The sequence below is a fragment of the Chiloscyllium punctatum genome, chromosome 26 (genome assembly GCF_047496795.1).
Source record: "Chiloscyllium punctatum isolate Juve2018m chromosome 26, sChiPun1.3, whole genome shotgun sequence".
Classification (NCBI taxonomy): Eukaryota; Metazoa; Chordata; class Chondrichthyes; order Orectolobiformes; family Hemiscylliidae; genus Chiloscyllium; species Chiloscyllium punctatum.
Window position 1 is genome coordinate 857,020 of NC_092764.1, and position 23,896 is coordinate 880,915.

The window sequence follows — 23,896 nt, forward strand, 5'->3', positions numbered from 1 at the left end:
GACTTGGCCATGAGTGACCCTGAAACCAACTATTGATTTTTTTAAAAAAGCTCCATCTGCTTCACTAATGTCCTTTCGAGAAGGACAACTGCCGTCCTTCCCTGGTCTGGCCTCCATGTGACTCCAGACCCACAGCAATGTGATTGACTCTTCCCTGCCCTCTGAGATGGCTGAGTAAACCCCTTAGTTCAAGAGTAATTCGGAAAGGCCAACAAGTGCTTCTCAGAGATACCAGCATGTCCTGGAAAGAATGGGAAACAAAGCAGCTTGTTCCTCCCAAAAATGTCAACACCTCCCCCACCCCAAATTACTCTCAGAATGGATTTTCAATATTTTTCCAGAAAAAATTGCATTAGAATTAATCTCTTTTCACTCGAAAGAATGTTCCAGCAAATTCGCTGGTAATTTATTGTTTTTCCCTGTCTCCACCCTGTGTGTATTACCCTTCCGTTCCAACCTCACTTCATCTTGCTCCAGCACTACCCCTGTCCTTCCATCTCCCCCTTTCCCTACCTTCTGAGCTCTCTTGTACCTGCCCTTCCCATTCTGTCCACCTGCCCACACCCTTTCCTTCCTACACTGCCTCACCCTGTCTCTCCTCACTGCTGTAATATTGCCTTTTGGTTTAAGCCAGTGAACTCCACTAGCAGGCCCAGCTGTTAGTCTGGCCAGTAGTTTCCTGGCAGCCCAGTGCCACTGTACTCCGATCTGCCAAGTGTCAAGGACAGATTGCTAGCCCACCACACACAGTACACATGCTTACTTGGCAGAAAGTCTACGACCTTTATGTATCTAACCCTTAGCTGGGGAATCTGCCAGTTATAGTTTAACCATTACCCACCAATAAACTACGGACAAGGTCAGATGGTCATCTAACCAGTCAGCAGAGTGGCCGATAAAGCTGGTTACTGTGTAACTGAAATACAGTACTTATCATTCTCCAGCAGAGTTAACCACAGTCACCACATTAAATCCAGCCAGACAACAAGAGAGAGAGAGAGAGAGAGAGAGAGAGAGTGGGCTTTTAAAAATGTGTATATGCTACAGTGCTCTGCCTTCTGTATCTCCTGACACCGGGATCTCTGAAGTAGATAGTGTTTACTGGCAAAGGTGAGGCAAGGTAAATGCGACCATGTCAATAATCCTCGCAAACCTTCCTGAAAACCACTGCTACAGTGGGTCTGTTCAGGAAAGTTAACTTCCAGAGATGTCACTTCGATATAGCGCTGGCACACATGGGCCTGTCCAACTCGACTGCAGGCTGGAGCTCAAATTCAAGAATTTGAAGAATTCAGGTTATGGAATAAACTAGGCGCATTACAAGTACATCAGAACAAAATACATTACATTGATGTGGTACCTTTCATGACCTCAGGACATTGTAAGCCCTTCATGACCAAATGAGCACTCTCTAGTGTAATCTTTGTGAAAAATGACCAGATTGTTAATCATGCTTGTTCAGGATTGAGTGTTGGACAGATGCATGAGCAAAATCCCTTTTCAAAATAGAGCCATGCTGTCTTTTCTGTCCATTTAAAAAAATCAAATGTGGTTAATTATCCATTTGAAATACAGCACCTCCAATAGTATGGCACTCCCTCGTTACTGACCCTCCGACAGTGCGGCACTCCCTCGTTACTGACCCTCCGACAGTGCGGCACTCCCTCGTTACTGACCCTCCGACAGTGCGGCACTCCCTCGTTACTGACCCTCTGACTGTGCGGCACACTCTCAGCACTGACCCTCCGACTGTGTGGCATCCTCAGCACTGACCCTCCCTCAGTGCGGCATCTGACAGTGTGGTACTCCCTCAGCACTGTTCCTCCCTCAGTGTGGTACTCTCTCAGCACTGACCCTCTGACAGTGTGGCACTCCCTCAGTGCGACACTCTGACAGTGTGGTACTCCCTCAGTGCTGACCCTCCCTCAGTATGGCACTCTGACGGTGTGGTACTCCCTCAGCACTGACCCTCCGACAGTGCAGCACTCCTTCAGCACTGACTCTCTGACAGTGCAACACTCCCTCAGCGCTGACCCTCTGACAGTGCGACACTCCCTCAGCATTGACCCTCTGACAGTTTGTCGCTCCTTCTGTGCTGACCCTTTGTGTGGCATGTCCTTTATGTTATATTGTATTCAGACGGGTTTTGATGCTAAGGATGACCTGAATTATTTTTACTTGCTAAGGAGAGGTGGATGTCACTGTCTGGGCCCAGCATTTATTACCCATCCCTAGTTGCTCTTGAGAAGGTGGGGGTGAGCTGCCTTCTTGAACCACTGCAGTCCATGTGCTGTAGGTAGACCCACAATGTCCCTTAGGGAGGGAATTCCAGGATTCTGACCCAGTGGCACTGAAGGAACGGCGATATATTTCCATCGTCAGGCTGGTAAGTGGCTTGGAGGGGAACTTGCAGGGGGTGGTGTTCCCATGTATTTGCTGCCCTTGTCCTTTGAGATGAAAGTGGTCATGGGTTTGGAAGGTGCTGCCTGAGGGTCTTTGGTGAATTTCTGCAGTGGATCTTGTGGATGGTACACACTGCTGCTACTGAGCATTGGTTGTGGGCGTGGGTGTTAAATGCTTTGGTTGTTTCCAATCAGGGGGCTTCTTTGTCCTGGGCTGGCCTTGAACGTGGTTGGAACTGCACTCACCTCAGTAAGTGGGGAGTATTCCATTATCCAGGGGGGTAGAAATTCAGGGGTAGTGATGTTCTTGAGTGTCAGCACATGCTGGTTAGATTGGCTCTCATTGGAGATGGTCATTACCTGCCATTTGTGTGGGTGTGTGTTACTTGCCAGTTGTCAGCCCAAGCCTGGATATTGTGTAGATCTCAGTGCATTTGGTCACAGACTACTTCAGGGACTGAAGTCACAAACAGTGCTGAACCTTGCGCAGTCAGAGTCAAAAACACTTCAAGGTGATTTGTCGAGACTCAGTGAGTGACAAAGATTTGGGAGATGGAATACAATGTGGTGAAATGTGAGGTTACACACTTTGTATGGGGGAGTGGGGTGAGGGAAGTGTATGGGGGAGTGGGGTGAGGGAAGTGTATGGGGGAGTGGGGTGAGGGAAGTGTATGGGGGAGTGGGGTGAGGGAAGTGTATGGGGGAGTGGGGTGAGGGAAGTGTATGGGGGAGTGGGGTGAGGGAAGTGTATGGGGGAGTGGGGTGAGGGAAGTGTATGGGGGAGTGGGGTGAGGGAGGAGTATGGGGGAGTGGGGTGAGGGAGGAGTATGGGGGAGTGGGGTGAGGGAGGAGTATGGGGGAGTGGGGTGAGGGAGGAGTATGGGGGAGTGGGGTGAGGGAGGAGTATGGGGGAGTGGGGTGAGGGAGGAGTATGGGGGAGTGGGGTGAGGGAGGAGTATGGGGGAGTGGGGTGAGGGAGGAGTATGGGGGAGTGGGGTGAGGGAGGGGTATGGGGGAGTGGGGTGAGGGAGGGGTATGGGGGAGTGGGGTGAGGGAGGGGTATGGGGGAGTGGGGTGAGGGAGGGGTATGGGGGAGTGGGGTGAGGGAGTTGGAGAGCTGGAAGAGGAGGGGAAGGGGAGGGGGATGAGGGGGGTGGAGAGATGATGGGGGGAGGTGGGGAGCTTGTCAGTGAAGATTTTGCCGTTTACTGTCCGTTGATCAGCAGATTTATTTTTCACATTTTTGTTGGAATTCCTAACGTGCTTCCTGGTTTATGCTCCAACCAGGGGTTGCCTGGCCAGATATGCATCGGCTAGCTGAGAGAGTCCAGCTGGAGGAGCTGACCAGAATTGGAATTCTGAAAGGGAATGTGGCCAATATGATGAAGGTCCATTTGGGAGCTGTCTTCATGCCTCACGGTCTGGGTCATCTGCTGGGATGTGACGTCCATGATGTTGGCGGCTACCCAGAGGTCAGTGCTGCTCTGTTCTGTGTAATCCCCAGCAAGGCAGCCATCCACTTTAACTCTATCTGTCCCACAGAAAGTGCACACCAGTTAAAGCAATCTCATTCTGTCAGGGAGGTACTGAACCCTGTCTGGGATTCTACTCCCCTGTGCTGTGTTTCATAAATAATTTGGATAAATATCAGGTTTTTATAATGCAAACAAAAACAGGACTTATACAATTAATGGTAGGGCCCTGGGTAGTGCCATAGAACAGAGAGACCTAAGGGTTCAGGGACATAGATCCTTTAACATTTGCAGCACAGGTGGACAGGGTGGTTAAAAAGACATTTTAGCATGCTTGCCTTCCTTGCTCAGATGTTGGAGGGTAAGAGTTGGGATTGTCATGTTGAGGCTGTTCAGGACATTGGTGAGGTCCCTTCTGGAATACTGTGTCCAGTTCTGGTCACCCAGTTCCAGGAAGGACATTATTAAGCTGGAGAGGGTTCAGAAGAGATTTGGCAGGATGTTGCTGGGAATGGAGGGTTTGAGTTATAGAAATAGACTGGAAAGATGGGATATCTTTTCATTGGAGCGTAAGAAGTTGAGGGGTGACCTTCCTGAGGTTTATAAAATCATGTGGGACTCCGATAAGGTGAATGACCAGGCTCTTTTCCCTAGAATAGGGGGAGTTCAAAACTAGGGGCATATTGTTAAGGTAAGAGGAGAAAGATTTAAAAAGGGCATGAGAGGCAATTCTCTTCCACAGAGGGTAGTTTGTGTGTGGAATGAACTGCCAGTGAAAGTGGGTATAGCTATGATGTTTAATAGACATTGAGATAAGTTCATGGACAGGAATCATTTGGAGGGATATAGGCCAAAAGCAGGCAAGTGGGACAGGTATAGTTTGGGAACGTGGTCGGTCTGGGCTTGTTAGACTGAAGGTTCTGTTTCTGTGCAGTATGACACTATGAAAGTGCACAGCCTGACTCCAAATGAGAACAGTCAGCATCACACCCGAGTCTGAATCCAGCCTTCAGTATTTCCAGCAGCAAGAGCCCAGCCTGGTCTTGACTAAGGATGCTGCTTTGTCTCACCATGCCCTCCCACCCTGTCATCCCGTCACACCCCCTCCCTGCACGCCCCACCCCCCGTCTCACCCACCACCCCATCTCACCCACCACCCCATCTCACCCCCCCTCCCCCGCTTCCCCCTCACCCCCCGGTCTCACCCCCTCCCACCACCCCCGTCTTGCCCCCCCCCGTCCTCACCCCTCTTCCCCCCCGTCTCACCCCTCCCCCCCCCGTCTCACCCCTCTTCCCCCCCCCCCCCGTCTCACCCCTCTTCCCCCCCCCCCGTCTCACCCCTCTTCCCCCCCCCCCCCGTCTCAACCCTCTCCCCCCCCGTCTCACCCCTCTTTCCCCCCCCCCGTCTCACCCCTCTTCCCTCCCCCCGTCTCACCCCTCTTCCCCCCCCGTCTCACCCCTCTTCCCCCCCCGTCTCACCCCTCTTCCACCCCCCCCGTCTCACCCTCTTCCACCCCCCCGTCTCACCCCTCTTCCACCCCCCCGTCTCACCCCTCTTCCACCCCCCCGTCTCACCCCTCTTCCACCCCACCGTCTCACCCCTCTTCTCCCCCCCCCGTCTCACCCCTCTTCTCCCCCCCCGTCTCACCCCTCTTCTCCCCCCCCGTCTCACCCCTCTTCTCCCCCCCCGTCTCACCCCTCTTCTCCCCCCCCGTCTCACCCCTCTTCTCCCCCCCCCGTCTCACCCCTCTTCCCCCCCCCCGTCTCAACCCTCTTCCCCCCCCCCCGTCTCACCCCTCTTCCCCCCCCCCCCGTCTCACCCCTCTTCTCCTCCCCCCGTCTCACCCCCTCTTCCCCCCCCCCCCGTCTCAACCCTCTTCCCCCCCCCCGTCTCACCCCTCTTCTCCCCCCCCGTCTCACCCCTCTTCTCCCCCCCCCCCGTCTCACCCCTCTTCTCCCCCCCTCGTCTCACCCCCTCTTCCCCCCCCCCCCGTCTCACCCCTCTTCTCCCCCCCTCGTCTCACCCCTCTTCCCCCCCCCCCCGTCTCACCCCTCTTCCCCCCCCCCGTCTCACCCCTCTTTCCCCCCCCCGTCTCACTCCTCTCCCTCCCCCCCGTCTCACCCCTCTCCCTCCCCCCCGTCTCACCCCTCTCCCTCCCCCCCCGTCTCACCCCTCTCCCTCCCCCCCGTCTCACCCCTCTTCCCTCCCCCCCCGTCTCACCTCTCTCCCTCTCCCTCCCCGTCTCACCCCTCTCCCTCCCCCCCGTCTCACCCCTCTCCCTCCCCCCCGTCTCACCCTCTCTCCCTCCCCCCCGTCTCACCCCTCTCCCTACCCCCCCCCGTCTCACCCCTCTTCCCTCCCCCCCCCGTCTCACCCCTCTCCCTCCCCCCCCGTCTCACCCCTCTCCCTCCCCCCCCCGTCTCACCCCTCTCCCCTCCCCCCCCGTCTCACCCCTCTTCTCCCCCCCCTCCCCGTCTCACCCCTCTCCTCCCCCCGTCTCACCGCTCTTCCCCCCCCTCTCCGTCTCACCCCTCTCACCCCTCCCCACCCTGTCTCACCCCCCCTCCCCGCTTCGCCCCCTTTCTCACCCCTCCCCCCGTATCTCACCCCTCCTCCTCCCCCGTCTCACCCCTCCTCCTCCCCCGTCTCACCCCTCTCCCCGCCTCCTCCCCCTCACGCCCCCCTCCTTTCCCTCCCTCCCCACCCCCCCATTTCCTTCCCCTATCCTTCCTGCTCCTCTCTATTGCCCCCTCCAAGCTTCTCTCTCTCCCCCCCCCCCCCCCTCCCCGCCTCTCTCTGAATCACGTGTAGTCTGTGTGGGTTCCATGTGACTGTAAGGTCTGGGTGTCAGTAATTCATAAATCACTAATAATCAGCAGCTTTGAAACTTGTACATAAGCTCCAGCTGGTTCATTGCCAGATTCATAAATTAGATAAATTGGATTCATTTTGGCATTTCCAGTTTAGCACCAGGCAATTTTCCAGTGAAACAGTGCTTGGCGTTAGAACGTGAGAGTTTATAAAGGGGGACCTGGTGTATGGGAGGGGAGGGGGAGGAATGGGGGAGCTGGGGAGGGTGAGGGGAAATACCAGGAACAATGGGAGGGCTGGGGGTTGTGCAATAGGGGCAGTGGGAGGGGAATTGAATAGGAACAGTGTTGTGGAAGGGGCTATATCAGGGAGAGTGGGGGTTTGGAGCAGCTTGTGCTGTGTGAGTGATGGTCTCTCTCTGTTCTGTTCCAGGGTGTGGAGCGTATTGATGAGCCAGGACTCCGCAGTCTGCGCACCACACGGGAACTGCTCCAGGGAATGGTCCTCACCATTGAGCCAGGAATCTACTTCATCGACATGCTCCTGGACCAGGCGCTAGCAGACCCAGCCCAGGCTTGTTTCATCAACAGTGATGTCCTCGCTCGTTTCCGAGGGTTTGGTGGGGTGAGTACTCCTCCATGTTACTCCTCAACCCTGGGCGGTCCCTGTCCTGGGAGTATTTCATGGGGGCGGGGTCAGTGTAGAGGGAGCTTTACTCTGTCTACAGTAGAGTCGAGAGTAGAGTAGCTTTTACTTGTTACTTCTGCCATGTACAACTGATAATGAAAAACGAGCCAGCGTTCCTCCAGGCCTGAGGTGCTACATGGACAGCACAAACTACGCAATCACACACAGGGCTGCATAAGAAGTACAAAACATGCAAATTACGGTGTAATAAAAGAATAATAATAGACATTGTTCCAGCAGCAATTCAAAGTCATAAAAAGAATTTCAAATGGAAGAGAATCTGGTCATACAGTGTTAGGAAGCCTGATGGATTGGGGGAGAAACTGTTAGACGGTCTGGCTGTGAGAGACTGAATGCTCCACTATGTCCTGCCGGATGGCAGGAGGGAGAAGAGTTTGAGTGAGGGGTGTGAGGGATCTCCGATAATGCTCTTTGCCTTTTGGATGCAGTGTGTGATGTAAATGTCTGTAATGAAGGGAAGACAGACCCCGATAATCTTCTCCGCTGTCCTCACTGTCTGTTGTAGGGTCTTACAATCCCAGACCATGCAATTCTCGAACCAAGCAGTGATGCAGCATCTCAGGGTACTCTCAGTGAATCCTCTGTAGAATGGGGGGAGGGGGCTGGGAGGTGGGCTTTTCTCAGCCTGTGCAGAAGGTAGAGACACTGCTGGGCTTTCTTGGCTATCAAACTGGTGTTGAGGAACCAGGTGAGATTCTGCACTAAGTGTATGCCAAGAACTTTGGTGCTCTTCACAATCTCCACAGGGGAGCCATCGATATCCAGCAGAGAGTGATTGCTCCATGCCTTTCTGAAGTCAACAGCCATCTCTTTTGTCCAGTCTACATTCAGAGACGGGTTGTTGGCTCTGCACCAGTCCGTTCGCCACTGCACCTCCTCTCTGTATGCTGACTTGTCGTTTGTGCTGATGAGACCCACAACAGTCATATCAGCAGCAAACTTAATGATGTGATTTGAGCTGTGCATCACCGCACAGTCGTGTGTCAGCAAGGTGAACAGCAGTGGACTGAGCACACAGACCTGGGGTGGGCCCATGCTCAGTGTGATGGTGTTGGAGATGCTGTTCCCAATCCGGACAGACTGAGATCTCCCAGTCAGCAATTCCAGGATCCATTTACACAGGGAGGTGTTCAGGCCCAGCAGACTCAGCTTTCCAATCGGGTGTTGAGGACTGACAGTGTCAAGTGGAGAACTGAAGTCAATGCACAGTAGTCTGACCCTGTGCTGTCCCTGTCCTGGGAGTATCTGATGGGGGGACAGTGAAGAGGGAGCTTTACTTCTGTATCTAACCCTGTGCTGTCACTGTGGGAGTGTTTGATGAGGGGACAATATAGAGGGAGCTTTATTCTGAAGCTCAGCCTATGCCGTGTGGGCCCTGTGGGAGTGTTTGGTGACGTCACCCTTTGTAAAAGGAGTGTTATCGTATGAAAGGGCTGAAGGGAGTGGAGTGATTCTGCATCTCAAGGACATGCTACAATTTGTCAGTCTGAGCAGGTCAGTGGGGTGAGGTGTGCCCAGGCTATTTTTGCACAGTCTGCTGAGCGAGGTCACATTATAATTACAGGAGCCATTGCGTGGGAGTTTTTAACCTCCACTTTACTGCCTGGTGGATTTACACCTGATCAGATAGGAGCTTTATTGAACTCTTTGTGAGTGGTTACAGAGCTGCTGATAAGATACCACATGATATAAAATCTGAGGCGGGGAGGGTTTATTTTTGGAGATAATGTTGGAGAAGGTTTGAGTGTGTAATAAATCACACATTAATGTGGACCTGGTGGTACAGTTACTGATTTGCAGCCACAGTGTTAACCCATACAGAGGTGAGGCACCCTCCAAAGAGCTCTCATTCTGGGCAAGGAGACTTGGAGAGTCGGAATCATGCCAAACTGAGCTAGTCGCATTTGCCTGCATTTGGCCAGTATATCTCTCAACCCTTTGTATCCACGTACCTGTCCAAATGTCTATAAGATATTATAACTGTATCTGTATGTACTGCTTCCTCATCTCAGCCATGATCTGTAGCCTTACACAACAGGAGGAGACCATACTGCTCATATGTGCCTGTGCTGCCTTTGTAAACCAGCTATCCAATAACTCCCACTCCCCATTGCCACAAAGTTCTTCCTCCTCAAGTATTTACCCAGTTCTCTTCTGTAAATTGTTGCTGAGGTTGCTTCCAGGCCTTTTCAGACAATGCATTCCAGATCCGAGTGATCTCTTCTCATCCATTCACAGGACGTGGGCATCGTTGGCTGGGCCAGCATTTATTGCCCATCCCCTGGTCACCCTTGAGAAGGTTAGTGCAGGTGGCAGGATCTGGTGAGGATGGGGCCACGAAGCGTGTAGGGATATACATCTTCACTTACTCTCCCCTTTGCCAACATCTCTTCTGCCCCTGTCGACTTCTCTGTTTGTTTTATTCATTCACGGGATGAGGGCATCGCTGCTTAAGCGACGTTATTGTCCAGAGGGTAGTTAAGAGTCAACCACATTGCTGTGAACCAGATGGGTTTCTCCAACAATCCACAGGATTGATGCTCATCATTAGACTCTTAATTCCAGGTTCTTATTGAATTCAAATTCCACCACTTGCCAAGGCAGGATTTAAACCCAGGTTCCCAGAATGATACCTGGGTTTCTGGATTAACAGTCCACTATAATACCACTAATCCGTCACGTCAACTGCTGTGGGATCTTTCTCTGCACATCTTGATGGCAGTTTCAATCAGTGAGTCTCTTTGACTGTGCTGTTTTGGAAAGTGAAGCTGGAAGATTGTGCTTATGTTTTGCTCTGAATTTCAGGTGCGTATTGAGGATGATATTGCCGTCACTGCCAATGGGATGGAGCTGCTGACCTGCGTGCCACGCACTGTTGAAGAGATTGAGGCCTTTATGGCAGAGGGCACTGGCTCCTCCAAGCAGTTTGGTCTGCTTCCTGAGCAGACAGCCTGAAGCTGCTGTTCACTGTCAGCTTCACTCCCACCTCTCTCTCTCGGTAACCCAGTGATTTGAAATCTCAAATCAAATCAAGCTTCACGCTCACAAATGATGATGCAAAAATAGAAAATCTTCCTCTGTCTGTTTGTAAAGAGCAAGAATCAGTGAGACCTCATCACTTTGGTGGAGGCAGAGAGTGAAACTTCAGCACCAACTTGAGGGGAGGTAACATTCCTCAAAGTTACACATCCAAATTAGACACCAAGGTGCATGCTGTATTTGTATCCACTTACACTCACTCAGGCACTCCTGCACACACAATCACAATGGAATGGGGCCTCCTTTGGTCAGTGTTGAGTCAATGGTTGGCTTCAGCTTCTCACTGGACACAGCCTGTTCCTACATGGTGGCCTCGTTACTCCAAGACTGAGAGGCTGTGTGTAGAGACCCCCTCGCTTGTTCACTCCCCTTCACTCATCGCACAACATCAGTGAAAACCAGCAATTACTGCCTCTGCCAATAGACACTGTAACATTCTCCAATGCCTGATATCCAAGCTGGAGACTGGAAGAGCTGTGAGAGGGTCCACGGAGTGGGTCATCTTGATGGAATACTCAGGTTGAGTATCTTCGCCTATTCCACGCAAGCACAGGGAATCGGGAGCAGGGTGAACTCTGGGATCTCCACAAATGTGTAGTTAAATACAGATCAGTCAGAAATGCAAATCATCTTGCTCCTAGCTTGGCAAATGAAACAAATCTGTTTAAGAATGATGACAATAACTGAATTCCTTTCTAACTTTTCTGCAATAAAGCTGTATGTTTTTCATTGTGTGTTGTCAATGTGTCTATGTGTTAGAGGGTGAGAATGTGGTGGACTGAGTTCCAGTGTTGTTGTATAAGAAACATTAAATTATTATTTTGTAAAAATTTAGTTAGTGTTAAATTGAACTCCAGAGATTAAATTCTCTAGTTGCCAGTTTCAAGCAAGATTTTTTTCAAGGGGTTTCAGTAAAAGAGCAGTTTCATCGAGGACCAGCCAGAATTGGCTCCTCATTAAAGTGAGTCAACCTTTTTGTGTTCGGAGAATATATAGATAGCAAACTTAGCGCAACTTAACACTTGAAGGTGACTTACAACGGAGTGCTGGAGTTGAGCACTTCAGGGGGTTAAGGACAGGAAGGGTAAGAGTTTTTCAGCTGTTTTTGTCAAAATGTCTTCAACCTCCAAGCATTGATTGTTACTCTAAGAAGAATCTCATTAATTGATGAACATCTGGGAAATGACGAACATTTATGCTACTCCTAATGCTCAAAGTAGTATAGTAGTTGGTGGTATGGTTAATAAAATGTATAAGAACATCATATTTATATTTAGTTAAATAATTTCTACGGAAACATTAAGGATTGGAGGGGAGATGATGTCACCTATTTAAAACAGTGAGTCTTAGAATTCCCTTCCTTAAAGGCAGTGGATACAAAATCTTAAAATGATTTTAAGGCAGAGGGAGATAGACTCATGATGACCATGGGGCTGAAAGATTATTGGGGGGAGTATGTGGAAGTTAAAATCTGATCAGCCATAACCTTGCTGAGTGGGCCTGAAAGGGCCACCTTGCCCAATGTTGTTCCTTGTTTGTATCCGAGCTGCAGCATGTGGGAGTTGCTGGATACCAGTTTGGTTCAAGGCAAATGCTTGAGGTCTGAGCAGCCACAGGCTCGGACATTGAGTTGGACACCGAACTACAGACACAGTGATGTGTTAGAGAGGGAGTATATTACCTGGATTCTTTGTGCCAGGAAGCAGGTATAGAACATAGAAAAGTACACCACCGAATTGGCTGGTTGACAGAAGGCAGAGAGAGGTTGTAGCTGGAAAGTATTCTGCCTAGAGGTCAGTGTTGAGTGGGGTCCCACAGGGCTCTGTTCTTGGGCCTCTGCTCTTTGTAGTTTTTATAAATGACTTGGATGAGGAGGTTGAGGGGTGGGTTAGTAAATTTGCCGATGACACAAAGTTTGGAGGTGCCGTCGATAGTACAGAGGGCTACTGCAGGCTGCAGCGTGACATAGACAGGATGCAGAGCTGGGCTGAGAAATGGCAGATGGAGTTCAACCTGGATAAATGTGAAGTGATGTATTTTGGAAGGTCGAACTTGAATGCTGAATATTGTATTAAAGACAGGATTCTTGGCAGTGTGGAGAAACAGAGGGATCTGGGTGTGCAAGTACATAGATCCCTCAAAGTTGCCACCCAAGTGGATAGGGTTGTTAAGAAAGTATATGGTGTTTTGGCTTTCATTAACGGGGGATTGAGTTTGAGCTGCGAGGTTTTGCTGCAGCTCTACAAGTCCCTGGTGAGACCACACTTGGAATATTGTGTCCAGTTCCGCCCTACTATAGGAAAGATACAGAGGCTTTGGAGAGGGTGCAAAGAAGGTTTACCAGGATGCTGCCTGGACTGGAGGGCTTGCCTTATGAAGAAAGGTTGAATAAGCTCAGACTTTTCTCTCTGGAGAGAAGGAGGAAGAGAGGTGACCTGATCGAGGTGTACAAAATAATGAGAGGCATGGATAGAGTCAATAGCCAGAGACTTTTCCCCAGGATGGACTGGTACGAGGAGTCATAGTTTGAAGATATTAGGAGGAAGGTATAAAGGAGACGCCAGAGGAAGGTTCTTTACGCAAAGAGAGTTGTGAATGTATGGAATGCGTTGCCAGCGGTGGTGGTGGAAGTGAAGTCATTGGGGATATTTAAGCGACTGCTGGACATGCACATGGATAACAGGGAGTTGAGGGGTGTGTAGGTTAAGTTACTATATTTTACATTAGGATTAAACCACAGCACAACATCATGGGCCAAAAGGGCCTGTTCTGTGCTATACTTTTCTCTGTTCTACAGGCCCTTTTGGCCCACGATGTTGTGCTGTGGTTTAATCCTAATGTAAAATATAGTAACTTAACCTACACACCCCTCAACTCACTGCTCTCCATGTGCATGTCCAGCAGTCGCTTAAATGTCCCCAATGACTCTGCTTCCACCACCACAGCTGGCAACGCATTCCATGCATTCACAACTCTCTTTGCGTAAAGAACCTTCCTCTGGCGTCTCCTTTATACCTTCCTCCTAATATCTTCAAACTATGACTTCTTGTACCAGTCAACCCTGGGGAAAAGTCTCTGGCTATTGACTCTATCCATGCCTCTCATTATTTTGTACACCTCGATCAGGTCACCTCTCTTCCTCCTTCTCTCCAGAGAGAAAAGTCTGAGCTTATTCAACCTTTCTTCATAAGACAAGCCCTCCAGTCCAGGCAGCATCCTGGTAAACCTTCTTTGCACCCTCTCCAAAGCCTCTGTATCTTTCCTATAGTAGGGCGGAACTGGACACAATATTCCAAGTGTGGTCTCACCAGGGACTTGTAGAGCTGCAGCAAAACCTCGCGGCTCTTAAACTCGATTCCCCCTGTTAATGAAAGCCAAAACACCATACGCTTTCTTAACAACCCTATCCACTTGGGTGGCAACTTTGAGGGATCTGTGTTCTTGCACACCCAGATCCCTCTGTTCCTCCACACTGCAAAGAATCCTGTCTTTAATTCTATAATCAACATTCGAGTTCGACCTTCCAAAATACATCACTTCACATTTATCCAGGTTGAACTCCATCTGCCATTTCTCAGCCCAGCTCTGCATCCTGTCAATGTCGCACTGCAATAGCCTTCGATACTATCAACGACACCTCCAACCTTTGTGATCGGCAAATTTACTAACCCACCCCTCAACCTCCTCATCCAAGTCATTTATAAAAACTACAAAGAGCAGAGGCCCAAGAACAGAGCCCTGCGGGACCCCACTCAACACTGACCACAGGCAGAATACTTTCCATCTACAACCACTCTCTGTCTTCTGTCAGTCAGCCAATTCTGAATCCAGATCGCCATATCTCCCTGTATCCCATACCTCCTGACTTTATGAATGAGTCAAGGTTAGTGTGGCGCTGGAAGATCACAGCAGGTCAGGCAGTATCCGAGGCGCAGGAAAATCGATGTTTCAGGCAAAAGCCCTTCACCAGGAATGAGGCTGGGAGCCTTGGGGGTGGAGAGATAAACGGGAGGGGGTGGGGCTGGGGGTAAGATAGCTGAGAGTGCAATAGATGGACAGAGGTGGGGGTAAAGGTGATAGGATGGGGGAGGGGGGAGTGGATAGGTAGAAAGGAAGATATGCCGGTAGGACAGGGCATGGGGACAGTGCTGAGCTGGAAGGTTGGAACTAGGGTGAGGTGGGGGGAGGGGAAATGAGGAAACTGGTGAAGTCCACATTGATGCCCTGGGGTTGAAGTGTTCCGAGGCGGAAGATGAGGTTTTCTTCCTCCACGCGTCTGGTGGTGAGGGAGCGACGGTGAAGGAGGCCCAGGACCTCCATGTCCTTGGCAGAGTGGGAGGGGGCATTGAAATATTCAGCTATGGGGCGGTGAGGTTGATTGGTGCGGGTGTCCTGGAGATGTTCCCTAAAGTGCTTTGCGAGTAGGCAACTGGTACTGTGGGGAACCTTATCAAATGCCTTGCTGAAGTCCATATACACCACATCCACTGCTCAACCTTCGTTGACCTGTCTTGTCACCCCCTCAAAGAACTCAGTAAGATTTGTGAGGCACGACCTGCCCCTCACAAAGCCACGCTGAACTGCCTTTAATCACACTGTGCTTAGCCAAATAGTCATAAATCCAATCCCTCGGAATTCTTTCCAAAACCTTGCTGACCACAGACATAAGACTGGTCTATAATTTCCAGGAATTTCCCTATTCCCCTTCTTGAAAAGAGGAACGGCATTCGCCTCCTTCCAATCCTCCGGTATGACTCCCGTGGAGAGTGAGGAGGTAAAGATCCTGGCAAACAGCTCAGCAACTTCCTTCCTCGCTTCCTGGAGCAGCCCAGGATAAATCTGGTCAGGCCCTGGGGACTTGTCAATCATAATGTTTGCCAAAATTTCCAGCACATTAACTTCATCAGTCTTGATCTGGTCAAGGCTGGTATCCCAGCTCCTCCGAGTTCTCATTCACAACAAGGTCCCTTTCCTTAGTGAAAACCAAAGCAAAAAAAACTCATTTAGGGCTTCCCCTATCTGCTCAGACTCCACGCACAAGTTCCCTGTGCTATCATTGATTGGACCTACCTTCTCCCTGATCATTCTCTTATTAGAGTCATAGAGATGTACAGCATGGAAACAGAACCTTCGGTCCAACCAGTCCATGCCGATCAGATATCCTAACCTAATCTAGTCCCACCTGCCAGCACCCGGCCCATATTCCTCCAAACCCTTCCTATTCATATACCCGTCCAAATGCCTCTTAACTGTTGTAATTGTACCAGCCTCCACCACATCCTCTGGCAGCTCATTCCATACACGTACCACCCTCTGCATGAAAAAGTTGCCCCTTAGGTCTCTTTTATATCTTTCCCCTCTCACCCTAAACCTATGCCCTCTAGTTCTGGACTCCCCTACCCCAGGGAAAAGACTTTGTCTATTTACCCTATCCATGCCCCTCATAATTTTGTAAACCTCTATAAGGTCACCCCTCAGTCTCTGACGCTTCAGGGAAAACAGCCCCAGCCTGTTCAGCCTCTCCCTATAGCTCAAATCCCCCAGCCCTGGCATCATCGTTGTAAATCTTTTCTGAACCCTTTCAAGTTTCACAACTTCTTTCCGATAGGAAGGAGACCAGAATTGCGCGAAATATTCCAACAGTGGCCTCACCAATGTCCTGTACAGCCGCAACATGACCTCCCAACTCCTGTACTCAATACACTGACCAATAAAGGAAAGCATATCAAACGCCTTCTTCACTATCCTATCTACCTGCAACTCCACTTTCAAGGAGCTATGAACCTGCACTCCAAGGTCTCTTTGTTCAGCAACACTCCCTAGGACCTTACCATTAGGTGTATAAGTCCTGCTAAGATTTGCTTTCCCAAAATGCAGCACCTCGCATTTATCTGAATTAAGCTCCATCTGCCACTTCTCAGTCCATTGGCCCATCTGGTCCAGATCCTGTTGTAATCTGAGGTAACCCTCTTCGCTGTCCACTACACCTCCAATTTTGGTGTCATCTGCAAACTTACTAACTGTACCTCTTATACTCACATCCAATTAATTTATATAGATGATGAAAAGTAGTGGACCCAGCACCGATCCTTGTGGCATTCCAGTGGTCACAGGCCTCCAGTCTGAAAAACAACCCTCCACCACCACCCTCTGTCTTCTATCTTTGAGCCAGTTCTGTATCCAATGGCTAGCTCGCCCTGTATTCCATGAGATCTAACCTTGCTAACCAGTCTCCCATGGGGAACCTTGTCAAACACCTTACTCGTCCACCGCTCTAATCTCATCAATCCTCTTTGTTACTCCTTCAAAAAACTCACTCAAGTTTCTGAGACATGATTTCCCACGCACAAAGCCACGTTCACTACCCCTAATCAGTCCTTGCCTTTCCAAATACATGTACATCTTGTCCCTCAGGATTCCCTCCAACAACTTGCCCACCGCCGATGTCAGGCTCATCAGTCTATAGTTCCCTGGCTTGTCTTTACCACCATGTGAGCCAACCTCCAGTCTTCCAGCACTTCACCTGTGACTATTGATGAGACAAAATTCTCAGTAAGAGGCCCAGCAATCACTTCCTTATTCCTCACATATGAGTAAAATGCCTCTGGGTTCGCCCTAATCCTTCCTGCCAAGCCTTTCTCGTGTCCCCTCCTGGTTCTCCTCAGTCCATTTCTGAGCTCCTTTCTAGTAAGCCTGTAATCCTCTAAAGCTGTGGTAGATTTTTGCTTCCTCCATCTGATGCAAACTACCTTCTTCCTTTTGACGAGAAGCTCCTCTGTTCTCGTCATCCAAGGCTCCTTAATCTTACCCCTTCTTACCTGTCTCAGAGGAACAAATCTGTGCATCACTCACAACAACTGCTCCTTAAACAGTCTCCACATGTCTGCTGTGCCCTTTCTGTGGAACAATTGCTCCCAATCTGTATTTCCCAACTCCTGTCTGATAATGTCATAATTTCCTTTTACCCAATTAAATATCTTCCCTCGGTAACTGCTCCTTTCCTTCTGCAAGGCTATGGTAAATATGAGACAGTTGCGGTCACTGGCACCGTGAGATCTGACACCTGTCCTGGCTCATTGCCGAGCACCAAATCCAAAATGGCCTCTCCCCTCATCGGCCTGTCCACACATCGAGTAAGGAAACCCTCCCGAACACACCTGACAAAAACGGCTCCATCCAAACCATCTGCACTAAGGAGGTTCCAGTCAATATTGGGAAAGTTGAAGTCACCCATAACAACAACCCTGCTACATTTACATTTTTCCAAAATCTGCCAGCCTATGAGTTCTTCGATCCCCCGTTATTTGGTTTAGGTTTGGATCGCCTTGTTTGGTCAGTGTTCCATGTGCAGGAGTGAGGCAGGTCAGGGACCCAGAGAGCAGGAGGCTGAGCCTTTGCAATTGGTTCAAGACTCTTTTAACTTGTCTGCATGGGGGGTGAGTGCTGGAAGAGGCTGAGCTAACTGACCATGGTACAGGTGGGCAATAAAGTGGTGGCAGTACGGGACAGTATAATGAGGATTGACAGTGTCTTATGCAGCAACGCCTTGACTAGTGCCAGGATTCGAAATACCTGCTCAGGCTGGGAGAGGGAGAATCCAAATATCATGGTCACTTGTAGGTGCAAACAATAAAACCAAAGAAACAAAGACTCTGAATGGTCAGTGGGAGGTGCTTTGTACCAAATTAAGGAACAGAACCTCAAAGGTCATAATGTCCATGTGTTGATATGAATGAGGCCAGTCAGATGAACTTCCCAGAATAGGAGTTCCCTGATTGGGTTTGTTAATCGCTGAGCCCTGGCTGACATAAAAACAGGAGTGTCTGTTCAGGTGATGGATATAACGATACAACGTTGGGACTTAAATTTGCCAAATTTTGAAGACTATCTGAAGTTTAGGTTTAATATTACACAATTAGTTATCCAGGTTAATCTTGGAATTCCCTTTCTAACAGTCCTGTAGGTTTCCTGCATCAAATGAACTGAAAGCATTACAGCAGTTAGGCCTGAGGAAAGGATATTGTCCAAAGTCCCCTTAATGTTTTTGTTATTCTATTTTTATAAAGAGTTTATACTTGATCTTTATAGAAAATTAAACAGGCATGTCAGCCATCCTGCTCACTCTGAGAGCTACCTCTGAGGGAGTTGGGTCAGTCTGGAGGACTCTCCACATTTAAATAAAGGGGGACTTGGTGACAGGATACAGGCCTCAGGGCAGTTATTTGTCTGCATTATTTCTAGGGTCATATGCAAACTGGCAAGGAACACATCATCAGAGATTAACGCATGGCTCAAAGACTGGTGTGGGAGCCATGGACTGTGGCTCATGGAGCACAGGCACCAGTCCTGGGGAACATGGGATCGACCTGAACTGTGCTGGGCCTGGTGTTCTTACCAACCATGTAACAAGGGAAGTGGAAAGGACTTTTAAAATGAACAGTGGGGAGCAAGGGCTCATATTTGGGAAGATGTGGGAAATCTGAGTATAGCCTAGGCCAAAGTGAAATGAATGAATAAGGGTAATAATAAATAGAGTAACAGGAAGGGTTAGAGAGGGTGAGTGAGCTAACAGATAAGACTAGAATTTACAAAGAGAAGAAAAGGATTATACTAAAGACACTAGCTCAACAAACAGAGCAGTTAAATAAAACAGAAGAACTGAAATTAGAAAGAGAAATTAATAAGTGCGTTTTGGAGCAGTTACAGAGACATGACCACAGGATGATACGGATTGAGTCTTTAATCTTGAAAGATACAGGACACTTAGGAAGGATGAGGAAAGTAGGAAAAGGTGAAGAGGTAGCTCTATTAGTTAATGATGACATTAACCCAACAGAAAGAAGGGGATGCTCCAAGTTTGGGAAACCAAAATGTGTAAATAGTTTGGGTACAGATGAGAAATTATAAAGGCAACAAGTCACTCAGGGAAGTGATGTACAGAGCCCTGAACAGTAACCACGTGAGAGGGTAGATCAGAGAAGATTTGAAAAGGACTTGTCAGAAAGGTAGGCTGGTAATCATGGGAGATTCTAATCTACCTCTCGACTGGAAAACTGGTGGGCAAAAGGAAGCTTAGATGATGTGTTTATAAAATGTTTTCAGGCTAGTTTCTTAGCACAGCATGTTAGAACATAGAACATAGAACAGTACAGCACAGAACAGGCCCTTCAGCCCACGATGTTGTGCCAACCATTGATCCTCATGTATGCACACTCAAATTTCTGTGACCATATGCATGTCCAGCAGTCTCTTAAATGTCCCCAATGACCTCGCTTCCACAACTGCTGCTGGCAACGCATTCCATGCTCTCTCAACTCTCTGTGTAAAGAACACATCTCTGACATCCCCTCTGTACTTTCCTCCAACCAGCTTAAAAGTATGACCCCTCGTGTTAGTCATTTATGCCTCTCATTATCTTGTATACCTCAATTAGGTCCCCTCTTCTCCTTTTCTCCAATGAAAAAAGTCCGAGCTCAGTCAACCTCTCTTCATAAGATAAGCCCTCCAGTCCAGGCAGCATCCTGGTAAACCTCCTCTGAACCCTCTCCAAAGCATCCACATCTTTCCTATAATAGGGCGACCAGAACTGGACGCAGTATTCCAAGTGTGGTCTAACCAAAGTTTTATAGAGCTGCAACAAGATCTTACGACTCTTAAACTCAATCCCCCTGTTAATGAAAGCCAAAACACCATATGCTTTCTTAACAACCCTGTCCACTTGGGTGGCCATTTTAAGGGATCTATGTACCTACACCCCAAGATCCCTCTGTTCCTCCACACTGCCAAGAATCCTATCCTTAATCCTGTACTCAGCTTTCAAATTCGACCTTCCAAAATGCATCACTTCGCATTTATCCAGGTTGAACCCCATCTGCCACCTCTCAGCCCATCTCTGCATCCTGTCAATGTCATGCTGCAGCCTACAACAGCCCTCTATACTGTTAACGACACCCCCGTGTTGCCTGCAAACTTGCTGACCCATCATTCAATCCCCTCATCCAAGTCATCAATAAAAATTACAAACAGTAGAGGCCCAAGGACAGAGCCCTGTGGAGCATCACTCACCACAGACTTCCAGGCAGAATATTTTCCTTCTACTACCACTCGCTGTCTTCTGTTGGCCAGCCAATTCTGTATCCAGACAGCTATGTTCCCCTGAATCCCATTCCTCCTGACCTTCTGAATGAGCCTACCATGGGGAACCTTATCAAATGCCCTGCTGAAGTCCATATACACCACATCCACAGCTCGACCCTCATCAACTTTTCTAGTAACATCCTCAAAGAACTCGATAAGGTTTGTGAGGCATGACCTGCCCCTCACAAAGCCGTGTTGACTGCATTTAATCAAGCCATGCTCTTCCAGATGGTGATAAATCCTATCCCTCAGAATCCTTTCTAACACCTTGCAGATGACAGACGTGAGACTTACTGGTCTGTAATTGCCGGGGATTTCCCTATTTCCTTTCTTGAAGAGAGGAATTACATTTGCTTCTCTCCAGTCCTCAGGTACGACTCCAGTGGAGAGCGAGGATGCAAAGATCTTCACAAATGGCGAAGCAATCACATTTCTCATTTCCCAAAGCAGCCGAGGACAAATCTGGTCTGGGCCTGGCGACTTTTCAATCTTAATGTTTGACAAAATTTTCAGCACATCAGCTTCCTCTATCTCTATCAATTTCAGCATGCACACCTGCTCTTCAAAGGTTTCATTCACTACAAAGTTTGTTTCTTTTGTAAAGACAGAAGCAAAAAACTCATTTAGGGCTTCCCCTACCTCCTCAGACTCCACACACAAATTCCCTATGCTATCCCTGATTGGCCCTACTCTTTCTTTGACCATTCTCTTATTCCTCACATAAATGCCTTTGTGTTCACCCTAATCCGTTCTGCTGAGCCTTTCTCGTGCCCCCTCCTGACTCTCCTCAGACCATTTTTGAGCTCCTTCCTCGCCTGCCTGTAATCCTTTAGAGCTGAGCTTGACCCTAGCTTCCTCCACCTTATGTAAGCTACCTTTTTCCTTTTGACGAGAAGCTCCATCACTCTCGTCATCCAAGGTTCCTTTATCTTACCCCTTCTTGCCTGTCTCAGAGGGACATATTTATTTATCACTTGCAACAACTGTTTCTTAAACAGTCTCCACATGTCTATAGTGCCTTTACCATGGAACAATTGCTCCCAGTCCATGCTTCCTAACTCATGTCTGATCGCATCATAGTTTCATCTTCCCCAATTAAATATCCTCCCATTTTGCCTAATCGTCTCCTTCTCCATAGCTATGTAGAATGTTTAAAATCACACAACACCAGGTTATAGTCCAACAGGTTTAATTGGAAGCACACTAGCTTTCGGAGCGACGCTCCTTCATCAAGTGATAGTGAAGGGCTCAATCGTAACACAGAATTTATAGCAAAAATTTGCAGTGTGATGTAACTGAAATTATACATTGAAAAATTGATTGTCTGTTAAGCTTTTCATCTGTTAGAATACAGTGATAGTTTCACTTCTTTCATGTGTAAATCACAAAACACGTTTTTTTAAAGTTGCAAAGTTTTTTTAAAGTTTCAAAGTTGCACGCATATATTTTGTGGGGTGAATTTGTACTTGCAGAGTTACATTGTACTCACAGCGCCAGAGACCCGGGTTCAATTCCCGCCTCAGGCGACTGACTGTGTGGAGTTTGCACGTTCTCCCCGTGTCTGCGTGGGTTTCCTCCGGGTGCTCCGGTTTCCTCCCACAGTCCAAAGATGTGCAGGTCAGGTGAATTGGCCATGCTAAATTGCCCATAGTGTTAGGTAAGGGGTAGATATAGATATAGGGGTATGGGTGGGTTACGCTTCGGTGGGGCGGTGTGGACTTGTTGGGCCGAAGGGCCTGTTTCCACACTGTAAGTAATCTAATCTAATCTAATATCTGAAGCCCTCCCTCCTACACCAGCTGCGCAGCCACGTGTTAAGCTGCGCCCGCTCCCTGTTCCTTGCCTCGCTATCTCGTGGCACCGGTAGTAAACTAAAGAACACTACTCTGTTCGTCCTGCTTTGTAGCTTCTATTCTAACTCCCTGAAATCACTTTTTATATCCTCGATCCTTTTCCTGGCTATATCATTCATGCCAATATGTAACACGATTTCTGGCTGTTCGCCCTCCCCTTTTAGAACCTTATACACCCGATCGGAGACGTCCCAGACCCTGGCACCAGGGAGGCAACATACCTTCCGGGAATCCCGATCCTGACCACAAAATCTCCTGTCAATTCCCCTAACTATCGAGTCCCCTACCACGAATACTTTTCTATTCTGCCCCCTTCCCTTCTTTGCCACAGTGTCAGGCTCAGTGCCAGAGAACTGACTGCTATGGCTTTCCTCTGGTAGGTCCTCCCCCCCAGCAGTATCCAAAACGGTATACTTATTGCTGAGGGGAATGTCCACAGGGGATCTCTGCACTGTCTGTCTGGGCCCTTTCCTCCCCCTAACTGTAACCCATCTATCTTTGTCCTGAGCCTTAGGAGTGACCAACTCCCGGTAACTCCTCTCAATTACCCCCTCAGCCTCCCGAATGATCGATAGTTCATCCAGCTCCAGCTCCAATTCCCTAACACGGTTTTCAAGGAGCTGGAGTTGGGTGCACTTCCTGCAGATGTAGCCAGTGGAGACGTGTGCCATGTCTCCCGCCTGCCACATTCTGCAGGAGGAGCAAGCAACTGCCCCAGTATCCATACCCCACTTATCTGAACACCCACTCAGTACTAAAGTAGAAAGCTTAATTCAAGTTGCTATAAAATTAATACCAAACTTATATTCAGTAGAGGAAGTTTAGAATGAACATTATTAACTAGGTTAGAGGAGGAGAACACCCCCGATACTCCCCAAGGGATTCACTTGATCCCAGCTGTCTATATCTGACAAATGCCTCTTCCTTATTCCTGATCAGAGCCTCGATATCTCTAGTCATCTGGTATTCCCTACTCCTGCCAGTCTTATCCTTCACACTAACAGGTACATGCTGTCCTTGAACTCTTATTACACACTTCTGAAAGCCTCCCACTTGCCAGATGATCCTTTACCCGCGAACAGCCTCCCCAAATCAACTTTTGAAAGTTCCTGTCTAATGCCATCAATACTGACCGAGCCCCAATTTAGACCTTTGACTTGTGGACCAGGCCTGTCCTTTTCCATCCTCTTTCAAACTATGGTCACTGGTCCCAAAGTGCTCCCCCACTAACGCCTCAGTCACTTGCCCTGCCTTATTTCCGAACAGCAGGTCAACTTTCACCCCTTCTCTAGTTAGGGCCATTAACAGATTAATTGAGAAAGTTTACTTGACACTCTTGACAAATTCCTCCCTTAATACTATGGCAGTCCCAGTCTATGTTTGCAAAGTTAAAATCCCCCACTATTACAATCCTAATATTCTTACAGCTTTTTGCAATCTCCCTATCTATTTGCACATTGGTTTCTCACTGAC

General features: G+C 48.8%; 1 protein-coding gene across 1 annotated transcript in view; it reads left to right on the forward strand.

Moving 5' to 3' along the window:
• The window catches only part of LOC140453226 (xaa-Pro dipeptidase-like), a 106,269-nt gene extending 95,107 nt beyond the window's left edge, over positions 1–11,162 (forward strand). Inside the window, exons 3-5 of the mRNA XM_072547802.1 lie at positions 3,690–3,874; positions 7,119–7,310; positions 10,200–11,162. Coding sequence (XP_072403903.1) covers positions 3,690–3,874; positions 7,119–7,310; positions 10,200–10,349 — 527 coding nt within the window. The 3' untranslated portion in view covers positions 10,350–11,162. The remainder of the gene's footprint in view (positions 1–3,689; positions 3,875–7,118; positions 7,311–10,199) is intronic.
• The last annotated feature ends 12,734 nt before the right edge of the window (positions 11,163–23,896 follow it).